This window comes from Chanodichthys erythropterus, chromosome 3, assembly GCF_024489055.1.
Source record: "Chanodichthys erythropterus isolate Z2021 chromosome 3, ASM2448905v1, whole genome shotgun sequence".
NCBI lineage: Eukaryota > Metazoa > Chordata > Actinopteri > Cypriniformes > Xenocyprididae > Chanodichthys > Chanodichthys erythropterus.
Genome location: NC_090223.1, coordinates 24613459 through 24628205, shown reverse-complemented (window position 1 = coordinate 24628205; position 14747 = coordinate 24613459). Strand labels below are relative to the sequence as shown.

General features: G+C 38.1%; 1 protein-coding gene across 4 annotated transcripts in view; it reads right to left on the bottom strand.

The window, feature by feature from the left end:
- Positions 1–14747, bottom strand: part of baiap2a (BAR/IMD domain containing adaptor protein 2a) — a 122888-nt gene that overhangs the window by 75038 nt on the left and 33103 nt on the right. For all 4 annotated transcript variants that reach the window (XM_067381442.1, XM_067381443.1, XM_067381444.1 and 1 more), the window contains exon 3: positions 7244–7330. In XM_067381442.1, the coding sequence (XP_067237543.1) occupies positions 7244–7330 (87 nt within the window). The remainder of the gene's footprint in view (positions 1–7243; positions 7331–14747) is intronic.

Genomic DNA, 14747 nt, shown 5'->3' with positions numbered 1-14747 from the left:
AACAGTGTGTAATGTTAGCTTTAGCCACGGAGCACTATCAAACTCATTCAGAATCAAATATAAACATCCAAATAAATACCATACTTATGCGATTAGCCATGCTGCATGATGAACAGATCCATTTTGAGGGTTATATTAGCTGTGTGAACTTTGTTTATGCTGTTTAAGGCAAGCGCGAGCTCCGTGGGTGGGGAGCGTGAGCATTTAAAGGGGCCGTAGCCTAAATCGGCTCATAGTTAATGATGCCCCAAAATAGGCAGTTAAAAAAATGTATTAAAAAAATCCATGGGGTATTTTGAGCTGAAACTTCGCAGACACATTCAGGGGACACCTTAGACTTATATTACATCTTTTAAAAAGATGTTCTATGGCACCTTTAATTCGGTAAAACTGATGCCATCGTTACTGTACATATCACTGTGTATCAAGTGCTGAGGAAGATCCGGAGCTGAAATTCAGATTCAGGTAATGGGTGTCTGATTTCCGACATGTTCTGCAAGCAGTAGACCAATCACAGCAGACTGGGCAACAGATCTGACCAATCAGAGCAGAGTAGACTAGTGGGGTTGTCAAAAGTACTGACTTCAGTACCAAGTCAATTTTAAAAATGTGACAATACCAGCATTTCCCCCTAGCATTTTGAGCACTGTTGAAGCGAATAAAATATAAATGTTAGCAGTATTTCAAGTACTACTGCTTTTCAGCAGCGGCGCTTTAATGTGATGACATAAAGACAGCGTATTGCAAAATAATGGCAAGAAAACACGTCTTTCAACAGGCTGCATGACGGTTGCAAGCGCACGCAGCGTGCCCCTTGTAGTCAGCTTCATTAACAAGTGACTCTTATGAACCGGTTCTTTGAGAGTCAAAAACACAGCGCAGCCAAGTTCACTTACAAATTGTTTTCCATTTGTTCGTGAATCGGAAAATTACTGCTTCTCGGCTAACTCAAGTCCTTGAATTTTCGTAATTTTTTGTGAGCTGATTCACCGACTGCCCGCACCACTTTCATCGTGGATAAAGGTCTTTCTGCCATCTGACGAAACAATAAAATGAAATCAATAAGAAGATCCCGATCACAGAAACTAGTTAGGTAAGAATCTAAATGTATTTTAGCTTTTCTCGATTGCTAAAACTATAAGTGATTCAGTTGGCCCAGTTTCCCAAACCATTCATTCAGTTCTCAAAACAAAGACACGTTTCTCAAAATGTTTAACAATGACAACATTTGTTAGCAAAACTGATGACACACACACACCAGTCAAAATCTCAGAGAGAGCTGACTAAATAATTTACAGGGGTTTTAAACTTACACAGTACCAGTACTTTAGATGAGGCAAATTTCACTATGTACAGTAAACTGTAGCACGCTGTACACCCTCAAACTTGTGGTTGTCAACTTTCTCTGAAGCCATTTGTTATATACAGTATTTTTGCAGAACTGAGAAATGACTGTCTTGTGTCAGAAGACCAATACACTGCTATAGTACTGTATATACGGTAATGAAATTTGGCCAAATGTGCAGAGGATGTTGAATTTAGTTTTACTGTAATTGATAGTATACTGTATTGTGGTGCATACCAAGTTCATACATATCTACTGCCAGATCAATTTACAATAGTAAAATGAAAAAAAAAAAAAAAAAAGTCATTGCTGTATTTTACTGTATCTGTAAATTTATTTTTGTATAGTGTAGTAGACAGTGAGCTGCAAAATAATTCCTGAATCCCAGTAAGCGGTATTTTTTGTTACAGTGTTATATCAATTGATCTCACTAGTGTACACTGGGCAGTGCAGTAGTCTGTGTATTTGTTAAGTTTTGTGTATCACCTGAGGCCAAAGTTTGATTTTGTCAGACAAGAACAAGTTTTTGACTAAAACATTTTATTTTGACCTGGAAGTTTGAGGTTTGTACAAGTTGGTGCATAGTTCTGAGATTGTGTTTATAGTTGTGAGAAAATGTTCAATTGTTTAATTTCAACTAGATTAAAAGTTTGAAAGACAAATTTATGCTGGCTTGTCAAAGCCAACTTAAAGTCGTGTTTAAAAACATAAATAGTTTGGTCAGTTAGGCCAGAATATAGATGTTCTGGGTGATTGCTAAAGTGTTGCTAGGTGGTTGCTAGGAGATTCTGGGTGGTTGCTAGGCTCTTGCTGCAATTGCTGGGGTGTTGCTAGAGTATGTGGTTGAAAGGGTGTTCTGGGTGAACACAGACAGACATTCCCACCTCTGTTAACAACAGAAACTCAAAAATTGTTCGCAAAAAACAAGTTTTTGTTGTTCTTTAACTTGCACTAAAACATGTGATTTATGCCATCGAAGTAACCTTAATAAAACTGCTCATCTCATTTAGTGATACAAGGTCAGACTCATTTTAAATCTGTTGATGTTTTTCATATAGTGCCTTTACTTGGTGACATGATGGATATTGAAATCTTGTTATTTATTTTGGTAATGCAATGTTTGTGAACACAATTGTGTATGTCAGGCCATAAATCTCCAAAAACTATGCATGGGCGCTTGCTTTGGTGTTGCCACCCCTCATAGACCTCATGACACCCTATAAATAATTTTCTAGATCCGCCCCTGATTGGTCTACTGCTTACAGCACATTTCGAAAATGAAACGCCCATAACCATATCTGAATTTCAGCTCCGGATTGGCCACTGTGTTGAGCGCATGAACACAATGGCCAATCAGATGTGTTTAAGAATCTGCGCAACAGCGGCCAAAATGCTAAGAAATGCTGGTATTGTCACATTTCAGAACCAACTTGATATCGAAGTTGGCAATAGAGTAGACCAATCACAGCAGATTGAGCAACAGATCTGACGAATCAGAGCAGAGAAGGCTCTCGGGAGGGAGGGGTTTAGAGAGGCCAAATCCTTTATCGAAATGCTTCAGACGCTGTGAGAAAACAGGTGATGATGCAATGTATATTAGGAGTAAATTATACATTGGTGTCATTTAAACCTATTGTAGGAGACCTCCAAAACATGTTTTATACTGTTTGAATGAGATACCATGTTATTTCTTTATGATTTAACAGGAACAACAGTAATTAATTAGTAATAATTAGTAATTAATAGTATCTTTGCAGTAAGTATAATTACTTACTTACTAAACTAAGGTTTAGTATTAGTCACCTGTGCCATCAAATATACAATTTAAAATAAATGACAGTAAATATAAATTCAATATTGTGGGGGAAAAAATGTTGTAGTCACAGTCCTAGTAGTAACTATGTTATTTTGCTGAAAATATATGGTTACCATAATGCATTTTTGTATGGGAGTGTCTTTCATACATTACAGATGATTTGTTGTGTTGTATGAATATGAAGAGTAACTCGAGAGGCCCTCATTGTGTTCTATGTCCAGGGGGTCTGTCACTGAGGCTGGGACTCTCTCTGCGAGTCACTCTCAGTTAGAGCGAGAGAGTGGGATTCAAGTGCCAATGCCTTTTGCAAGTTCAAATGAGAGATGAACTGCACAGTTGATTGCATTATATATGAGGGGGGAGTTTACTCTACCTCAGTCCAGGAAATTCCCTGTGGAAATAATGTAGATGCTGCTTTCATGTCCTGAGCAACAACACCAGCGTATACGACACCCTTGACCCAATGCGATGGATATCAGCCAATTAAATTCATGCACTGCACTCACATTTCAAACAGCATTTATACCATGAAAAGGACAGTTTATGCATACATTTTCTAATGCGGCATAATCAAAGGCGTAGCTCCAAAATGCTCGATTCATATGGATTTCTTTTTTTTTATGATCACTATGAAGCAAAGTTTTGGTGGAATGGACTTTCAATGGAAGGACAGAAATCTCTTAGGTTTCATTAAACATATCTTGAACGTACTGTACATTTTTACACCTTCAACAAAAACAATACCAAGCAAAAGTCAGATCACAAGCGACGTCTCCATTAAGTACGTTTCTGTCATTAAGTACTCACCCTCATATCATTCCACACCCGTAAGAACTTCGTTCATTTTTGGAACACAAATTAAGATATTTTTGTTGAAATCCAAGGGTATCTGATCTACACATAGGCAGCAACGTCATTGTACCGTTTGACATCCAGAAAGGTAGTTAAAAACATGGTTAAATCAGTCAACTACAGTGGATCAACCTTAATGTTATGAATTGACGAGAATACTTTTTGTGGGCAAAAACTAAACAAAAATAACAATTTTATTCAACAATTTGAACTGTTGTCATATGTAGTGAACTCAGTCCAGGCTCCGTTGTTTACGTCCAAATGCTTGCTCATTATTGGCCTGATCCTGTGTGAGCATCAAATGCATGTGTCGTGCTGCTCACGTTTTCAGCTTCGGCCAAAGCTGAGTTGAACCACTGTAGTCACTTTGACTATTTTAACCATGTTTTCAACTACCTTTCTGGATGTCAAAAGGTGCAATGACATTGCTGCCTATGTGTGGATGGGCGATAAAAACAGCCACTTGCTTAGTTCATGAATGAATCAGTGTGTCTGAATAAGCATGCTTTCCTACTATATAGGATACAAAAACAATATGTGGAAAAAGTATGTCTAGATCACAGTATTCATAAAACATAGGCGAAAAGTACCCAGATGTTACTTCCGGCACATTCTGAAATGCGCGTATGATGGACACGATCCTATGTGGAAAGGATTTGTGAATGGCCATGTAGTGACGCAACTGACGGTGGTAGGTTACATGACAATGACAACATGATGAATGTATATTTTCAAAATGACATTCATATTACACAGATCATACTTTTATCAGTGTGTCTGAATGAATTGGTTGAGGGAATGATTCAATGACTCACAAATAAAGACACTGACTTGTTAAGTTCCTAAATGAATCCGTGTGTTTAAAAAAATGTACCTTGAGGAAATGATTCAATGTCTCATTCTTGCGTGGTTCCTAAATTAATCAGTGTGTTTGAATGAATCATTCAACCGAATGATTCAATGACTCATTCATAAAAACAAAAAGCTGCATCCCAATTCACATACTTATGCACTGTTCCATGACGTTTTTAAGTATAAATAGTGCAAGTAGTCTGTTTGCACTGAAAATTCCAAAAGGAAAAAGTACACTTTAAATACCCGGATGATGCACTAAATTAACGGAAAAAATGAAGTGTGGAATGTTGGACACTTCATGCACTCAACTGTTGCAGCTTTAATTACATAGTGGAGGAGGATGAGACTCAGTTGTTAAATGACAAAATAACCTTTTACAATTCATGCACTACACGGATAAGTACATAGTGCATAAGTACATAGGGTCTCATTCATGAAACAAGAGCAGAACGAATTTTTGTGTAAATCGTGTGTAAAGTGGTTCTGGCGTAAATTTTCGGATTCATTAAAATGTTCGTATTTTCCAAATGTTAGTTGGTACGAAAGAAATCTACACCTGCTCCCAGTCACGCGTAAATAGTGCGTTTAACATCCGAACGTTTTGCTCATTAATAAGGCTGCATTTTAATTCACCTTAATAAGGTACATATTTACAGCATTTTGAAAAAAAATATTATATATAGTAATCACATTCGTTTTTTCTTTTTACTTTTGTTGTGAGAGCCAGTAATAAGCTGCGTTCACGTCACCTTGTATTTACCGCTATCTTGAAATGACGTTATATTCGGAGCTGTTCATGTCCTTTTGGTCCTTGGACTGGAAATGATACGTTTCCATGGCACCACTATCAACGCCTAATAAATCAATCTACAGCGGTCAGGTGGTATAGTGGCCACATGTTACATGTGGGAGCTTTCAGAAAACTCCCAGCTTACAAACTGTAATTACGAACTCTACGAGGACGTGAACGCTTTTTACAAGCTAGAATCTTGTAACTACAGGAATTACGAGGCCGCGTGAACGCACCTATAGCATCTGCAAACGGAGCACTTTAATCAAATAATGAATTGATTTCAATAGGGCTGGGCAAACTATGGAACTTGTTTCCTATAAAATGGCCAAAATCCTTCATTTGGTGTCATAAAATGATGCCCATATATAGTTGTCAGTCGGATTTAATGGGTGGGATTTATGGTAATTGAGAATGAACGTGCACGCGCGTCCCATTTACGACTGATTGGAATTCATTAACACACACATTTCACTATCACTTCTGACGTTTACGAAGTATTTGTGAATCAGGAGGAGAGTTTTCGGGAAAGTCTGTTTACCCGCAAATCACTCACATATTTACTCGTATATTTACGAATGTTTCATGAATGAGACCCATTGTGTTTAAGTGCATATAGTGTATAGTGCATCATTTGGGACGCAACTAAAGACACTCACTCAGTTACTTATAGTAGAATATCTAAAGTGGGCCATCAAAATAAAGTGTTACCGAACAAACTTTTTAACTTTCTGAAACTAATCAGTTAAGCAACTTCGAACACAGCAACTTGTTTAGCTGTTGAATTAGTGATTTTAACGAACGGAGTGATTGAATGATTCAATGACAGTTTTTTGTGACAGACTGGTTTAACGATGTAACATGCAGAAAGACTAAAAAAAATCCCCACCTGACAGTCTGTCTGAAAAACCTCCAGTATATAAAACAAAAGTCAACTAGAGCCTAAATTCACACAGGGCTCCTGACAGTGAGGTAGAAGAAGGTTCAGTCCATGCCCAAAGGGACTCGAAAGTTCAATAGACAATGGAGATCGTATCACAAATACAAGGAGATTTTGCTGCCATAACTCTAGCTCATTCCCATCAACAACAAGCATCTTGAGGGTCATGTATACACCCACTCTCACATCCTTGGCAGAACAAAGAACCGACCAACAATTCTGAAAGCCTCCCTGTAGCAGAAAGTGAAATGCTATTTCAAGAAGTTATAGCCCTCGAACTAGATCCGCTTTTTAAACTGATCATAAATGATGCATCGCTGAGTTTCCCTGCAGCACGGCAGATGAATTCCTATCCAATGCTGTCAGCCCTTTGACTTCATTTTCCATGCAAACTCGAGAAATTGAGCAAGTGAAACAAGGAATAATTTACGCCAGTACATAAACTACGTCTGAAAAGCCTCAGATTTAAAAAGGCACGATATAAAAGCTTCTCGTAGGTACAAATTCTGACAGTTGGGCCTAATGAAAGCAACATCGGCACTTTGCTGAGCATGTGGTTCCATTAGTGCGTGTTTTGTTGTGTCATGTTGGATCAAGCCACACAGTTTGCCTTTTCTCGAGGCAAAACAAGATGCCAAGACTCACCCAAGTCTTTAGATCCTTGACTTTCACTGGCCAGCTCTCCCATTCTCACCAGAGCATCAAAATAGCCCTTCGCTGCAAACGTCACACCTGCAAAAGATGGAGGCAAGAGGGAAAAATATGTCACAAATATTCTTATCTCTCATTACAACAGTGTATTCAGCGATCAAAGGGCCCATGACGAGGATGGGACGGCTATCAGCTGTGCAAGTTGGTGTCAGTCAAGCTGGGTAATGAGCGGCAAAAAAGCTATAGGAGTGAATGAGTCTGTCGCACAACAGGAAACACAATCAGTTGTACAGGAAACACATTTAGAATGAGTAAAGATAGCCCTCCTGTGACTATGGAAATTTAGCCCTATTTTCTTTACCAGACCAGCCCAGCTGTCTCCCACACATACACACACACACTGTTTCCCAATCCCATGCCTCATTGCGGTTTTAAAATGTCAACTTTGGTGAAAAAGAATAAACAGAATATCATTATCTCCACAACTCTCCCTGGATCCCCACGTGTGCGAGAGAGAGAGAGAGAGAGATGTGTGATTTTTCAGCTTACAAAGAAGTTCCATGGTGGTCTAGCCCAGGCTGGTTTGTGGTTTGGTGTTGGTCATACTGGTGGGACTACTGTACATAGCTAGGCTATTCACTTGTAAAACCTTAAAGGGGTCCTTGACTATTTCATATTTAACTTTAAATAGTGAGTATTGTTGCTGTTTGAGCATAAAAAACATCTGCAAAGTTATGATGCTCAAAGTTCAATGCAAAGGGAGATATTTTATTTTACAGAAATCACTTTTTAAGGACTACAACAAACATCTGGTAGGGAATACAACAAGCTACTTCCCAGGTTGGTGACATCACTAACCCTAAAATTTACATAAACCCTGTCCTCTGGAACATGCAACAAAGGGGGGTGAGGCCATGTTGGACTGTTTTAGAGAAGAGGAAGAGTTGTTGTAGTAGATGCCGGACTGCTTCACTGGATTTGCACAATAGATAAAACATGACGGCACATGCTAGTTGATGAGTTGAATCAACTCCACAGCAACTACATAAATTGATCCACTGACTGTACAGAAATGTCCAGATTCATTCTAAAAGTTGTAACTTTGAGTCTCTCCGGTTTGAACAATGTAAGGCTAAACACAGTTACTGACAATCGTCATTTTGGCAGCGTGAGATTCTCCAGTTTTGTTGTTGTTGAGGAACCGAATAGTGATGTGTCGTTCTTGAACGATTCGTTCATTTTGAACGAATCTTTAATGTGACTCGGGAAGAATGAGTCGTCTTGTGGGGGGGTGATTCGTTCAGTCGCACATGTGCAATATTCTATAGGTTTTGTACTGCTAGTAGTAGTTCACCTGTTGATTCAAATGATTAGTTCTTTTTATGAGTCTTTCGGGTTTTGAGTCGTTACTTAATCATGTGACAGACCCATACGCTAAACCAATGCGTTCTGATTAATCAATATTTTATTCATAACAGGGCTTTATTTATTTATAAAATAACAACACACCACAGATCCTCAAGAAACAGTAACAAAAACAGTGATAGAAATGTCAGAAATAGCGTATGGGTCTGTCACGTCATTTAGGAACGACTCAAAACCCGAAAGACTCATGAAGAGAACTAATCAATTCTCTTTTCCGGCTCAGAATGCATTGGTTTAGTGTATGGGTCTGTCACGTGATTAAGGAACGACTCAAAACCCGAAAGACTCATGAAATGAACTAATCAATTCTCTTTGCGGCTCAGACTGCATTGGTTTAGCATGGGACTGCCTGTCACGTCATTAAGGAAGGACTTAAACCCGAAGACTTGTCAGACAAGAGGTGAGGTGAGCTTAATCAGCTTGTCATAAACTGAAGACCTAGGTAAAGAATGAATTATAGCATTGTAGTTTGGTATTGTTTGTAGTGTGATCAATGTTTGCATAAGTTGTAGATGTGTTGGGGAAGTAACACGTAACATTTTAATTACATTTTGCTAAAATGAACGAAATGAATGAAATGACTCGAAAAAAGATTTGTTCATTTTGCTGAACGAGACTCAAAAGTCAGAGTCGGTAAAATTATCCGAACTTCCCATCACTAGAACCGAAGGAGGAGATGTTAAAGCTCCGCCCTCTTCTGGAAAGAGGCTGGGAGCAGCAGCTCATTTGCATTTAAAGGGAAACGCACAAAAACGGTGTGTTTTTGCTCACACCCAAATAAGGGCAAATTTGTCAAGCTATAATAAATGATCTGTGGGTTATTTTGAGCTGAAACTTCACAGACACATTCTAGGGACACCAGAGACTTATATTGCATCTTGAAAAATGGGCATTAGAGGTCCCCTTTAATGTTACAATGATCTTTTCTGAGATTTCATAAACACTTTTGCTTCAAGCAAGTATCGGTGAATTATTATTACAATTTAAAATAACTTTTCTATTGTAATATATTTTAAAACATTATGTATTCATTATTATTTAAATATTATGTATAAACACTGTGTGCAGAATTATTAGGCAAGTTCATTTTCTGATCATATTTTTTTCCAAGCATATTTTACCAATTCCAATCCACATCAATCTTAAAAACTACTATTAATATTGTTTTTAATTATTTATAAGTGATATATAATCGTTCATGAAGGCTGGAAATAAAACATGCCTTACATTCAGGTGTGCAGAATTATTAGGCAGGTTTTCTTTTATAGGCAAAATGAGCCAAAAAAGAGATTTAACTCAAAGTCAAAAAGTTTTGAAAGATCATTTTTAGTCCATCTCTTATCCTGAAATGTCCATCTTGCAGAGATGGACTAAAAATGATCTTTCAAAACTTTTTGACTTTTTAGTCGGAGTTAAATCTCTTTTTTGGCTCATTTTGTGAACTCCCACACCTTACTGCCAGATTCTGGAAGAAAAAATTCTTCAAACAGTGGTCCTTCAGGAGTCACTCTCAAGCTGTCTGTCTATAAGGCCTATAAAAACCCAGTCTTCATGTATTTTATAACACTTCAGCTTGTGATTCTTATTAAAAGCGGGTCATTTTTTAGGATTCTTTAGCTAACCTAAGTCTCTGAGATCCTGACACCTTGGCTTGCACTTCTGGAGACTCCAGGTAGGTTGCAGTTCTGGAAAATGGTGGTGCTGGAGACTAAAGGGATCCTGATGGTTTCACACTTAATTCTTCACCTTAATTTGTAATTCTTTTGCAGTTAACATGTGTCTTTTCTTCTCTAGCTGTTTTTGTATGACCCTGCTGACCCAATGATCATTTTGCTGTCCCTTGGTCATGCTTTAACTTTGCAATTTCTAGTATTGCTTTAGTATTGCATCCTTCTCATGAGCATTTAATACTTTTTGACTTTTCAGTCTGAGTTAAATCTCTTTTTTGGCTCATTTTGCCTGTAAAAGAAAACCTGCCTGATAATTCTGCACACCTGAATATAGGGCATTTTTCATTTCCAGCCTTCATGAACAATTATATATCATTTATAAATTATTAAAAACAATATTAATAGTAGTTATTAACAGAAAATCAACTTGCCTTATAATTCTGCACAGAGTGTATTATGATGCAAAGCATCATTACTCCAGTCTTCAGTGTCACATGATCCTTCAGAAATCATTCTAATATAACAATTTGCTGCTCAAGAAACATTTCTTATTAAGATCAATGTTAAAAGCCACTTGTGCTGCTTAATAAATACTCTTCCATGAACAAATGTTTGAATGACAGCATTTATTTGAAATATTTTCTACTGTCACTTTTGATTCATTTTATGTCTTTACTGAATAAAAGGATCAATTTCTTAAAAAAAAAAAAAAAAAAAAAACTATTGACCCCAAATTTCTATGTATGTTAGACATCAAAACAAAATAGAATAAAATGGAATAGCACACCAAAAATAGAAATGGGGCATCTGCCTAATGTAGTTAGTAAATGAAAAAGGTGCTTGCAGTGTAGACAGCTAAGTTAATCATAATGAAGCAATTCAGATGTGGCCATGTGTCTGGTGCAGAAAGTGTGTCAAAATCGCTCCCTATTCCATATATAGTGCACTATGAGGCATTCTCCATTGAGAGAGTAGGAACAGTGAAAGAGTGAGAGATTTGGGACAGCTAAACAGCATATGCTGGTGTTTTCTGTAGGATTGGTGGGACTCATTATCAAGTAGAGCAGTTGGCCCACTCATACAGGGCTCACCTGTATCTCCTGCCTCACAGATGTTTCATGGACTCAGCAGCTTGGACTCACTTCATGACTGTCACTCTTGGGCTATGAACACAGGACAAAGCCACTGCCACAAACTATAACTGCGCAGCAAGTTCTGGCAGCCAAGATGCTTCTCATAGGCGTGTCCAACCCTGCACCAAGGCTTAAAATAATGGCTCTTTACCTCCCTCAGAGAGAGCTTAAAAAAACACGCAGGGAGAAAGCAGATACCAGTCAGCTATTCTTTATGGAATTCATTCAGAAATCAATCGGGACTTTCATCTGAATCCATTGAGGGCCTGTGGAAACCCATCCTCAGCTTTTGGCACGGGCAGAAAGGCCACAAAAATCGGTTGAGCAAACAATTCATCAAGATGACCAGCTGTGGCTCTGATTAAGTACGGCAAAGCAGACTGTTGCACTAGGTTTAAGACTATGTGGCTACTGTTCAGGGCTTATTTACAGGGAAATTATGCAGAAATGTGCCTGACAGATGGGACCATCAACTCTGGGTACTCCCACTGTACTATTTCATTTTCTTCACTGTTTCTGTTCTTTTTCTTTCTTTCTTCTCTACTAGGTTGGATAGACCAATAGAGGAACTCTTTTTTTTTTTTTTTTTTGCTGATATACAGGTTGACTCAACTACACAGCAAAATCACCCGTGTTAAATCAACTCTGCTCAGAGTACATATGGTCCCTCTCTAAATAATGTTAAAATAACACTCAAGCAGAGTTAAATTTAGTTAGATAATTAAGCAATTAATTAAGTAATGATTGCGCAGTAGTGATGAACACCTGCTGTTAACAAGCAGAATCACTGAAGAAATAAAAAACACAAGAACTACAACTGACCTTATTAATTTCTTAATTATCTCCTTAACTTTAACTCTGCTTCAGTGTTACTTTAACACTATTTAGAGAGGGACCATATGCACTCTGAACAGAGTTGATTTAACTCTGGGGATTTTGCTGTGTATCGAATGCAGAAAAAGCTGAATAAAAATAACTAAGTCAATTAGAATGAGCAACTTAAAGGGGATGGTTTATCCAAAAATGAAAATTCTGTCATTGTTTCCTCACCTTTATGTCATTCCAAACCTGTATTGACCTGTATTCTTCTGCAGAACATTTTGAAGAATGTTGGTAACCAAATAGGTTTCAGTTCCCATTGACTTTCATTGTATTTTAGTCCATATGAGGTCAATGGGAATCATATGTATTTGGTTACCAACATTCTTCAAAATATCTTTTAGTTTCACAGAAGAAAGAAACTGAAACAAGTTTGGAATGAGATGAGGACGAGTTAACGATGACATTTCAGTTTTAATCCTTGAACACACCAAGCCGACACCGACGAACTAGTGGCGATGAAAGCAGACTGCGGGGTTGGCTCACGTCGGCAGTGTCTGGGTCCAAAGTTGCCCTGACACACCAAACTGACGCACCACACCTGACGGCCAAGTAGCACGTCCATTCTGCACCTGCGTAAGAATAAATGCCTTTCCGTACCAGCAGGTGGCAGTAGCTGAACAGCCAATCAGAATGATCAGATGGACCGACGAGCTCCGACGCTGATTCAACATGTCGAATCTGCACGAAAAAAGCCGACAAGGACCAACTTCAGCCGACGGTGTGGAATACACTAAGAAAACTTTTAAGTTTTCAAATCAAATTGAGTGGTGATGGTCCAACTAACAGGCTGCTGATCATGCTCAGTTTGATTATTGATGATGCACTTTAATTGCAAGGTAAATTGTGTTTTTGGTCACTTATGGTGACAAATATTGGAAAGGGTCAATTGTGAAGTTGATTCAACATTTTTCCCATAAGTTGACTATACTCAAAAAGTCTCAAGTTTTTGAGTTTTGTCAACTTCTGATTTTTTTTTTTTACAGTGAAATTACTTTGTAAGTAGGATTGGTGAATGAAAACTAGTTCTTATTAAGTACCTGGTCCATTTATGAAAAAAAGTTATTTTACATCTGCATTCATCTGTGAATGTAGAACGGTACTTACTCTAAAATATTCTGACAGCATTTCTCGTGCCTCTATTGAATCAACAGAGCCACAACAAATTATGTTTCAGCTTGTTTACAGACCAAACTGAATGTGAGAGAGAAATACTGAAAGTCACAAAATAATACAAAGACGTATTATTTCTTTATCCTCAATAATTGCAAGCAACACAAACAAACAGCACGGCCAGTGTAGTCTAATTCGCAAACAAATAATTAATGAATGATTTCTATTAAGATGATGTTTATCCAATTTCTCCCTGTCTACTCTCAACAATCTCTCTCAGATTACTCTTATGGTTCATTGCTACATTTTGGTACATTTACAATAATACATATAATTTCCAAAAAAAAAAAAAAAAAAAATCACATTGCACTGTTGTCTCACAGCACGAAGGTCCCCTGGCCTTCAGTCCATGTTGTTTCCCAGCCTACAGCCCCAGACGCTGGGATATGCTCTAGCATCCCTGTGACACTACATAGGACAAGAGGTTTAGAGGATGAATGGATGTATGGATAGTTTGCAAATGCTTCCTCAAAAGTTGCTAATGGATTGTTAAGTAAAATTGGAATCCTTACAATTCCCATCCATATATGCAAGTCTACTGCTTTGAAATTCTCTCTTTTACTGAGAAAGAACCTTGTCATAACACACTCCTCCTACCGCACTCATTCATCTTTCTGTGCCTGAGGCTCTAAAACAAATCAGCAAGAACAATACCAGTCAGAAATAATAAATGGGGGTAGAGAGCTTTGCTGACTTTGTGTCTGAGTGATTTCATTTCCTAAAACACGGGGTAGAGTGGTAAAGACATGGCTTGAGAGCAAAAGAGGATTATGATTTATTCTGGTGGGCTTAGTGGCCTAGGACCTCCCACCAGAGCCCAGTTTCCCCTCAGTACGGGGTAGTCAATTATGGAATAAATCTCTTTTTCAACTCCGTCTCTTCCCTTTATGTTCTTTCAGCCATGTATTTACGGTACAAACCCACATTCTTCTCTACCAAACTGCTGCATAATTAGCTCTAGAACTTCTTGCTACCTGTGGATAGCAGTCTGGAAGCATATGGACCCTTGGGTAGCCCCCTTTCTGAGGATAAGAGTCTTTCACAAACACCAGCCAATCTGCCTTTAATGCTCAAGAGTTTGAAGGGCAGTCTGTCTCACAGATTTTACATAAACCCCCCCAGTGCTGGGTTGGGTGCTGAGATTTACGGGTATCCCAGGTTTCCTTTGTGACTCTTTAAAGGACAATTCACACTTTAGGATTGTTACTGTGTGAGTTT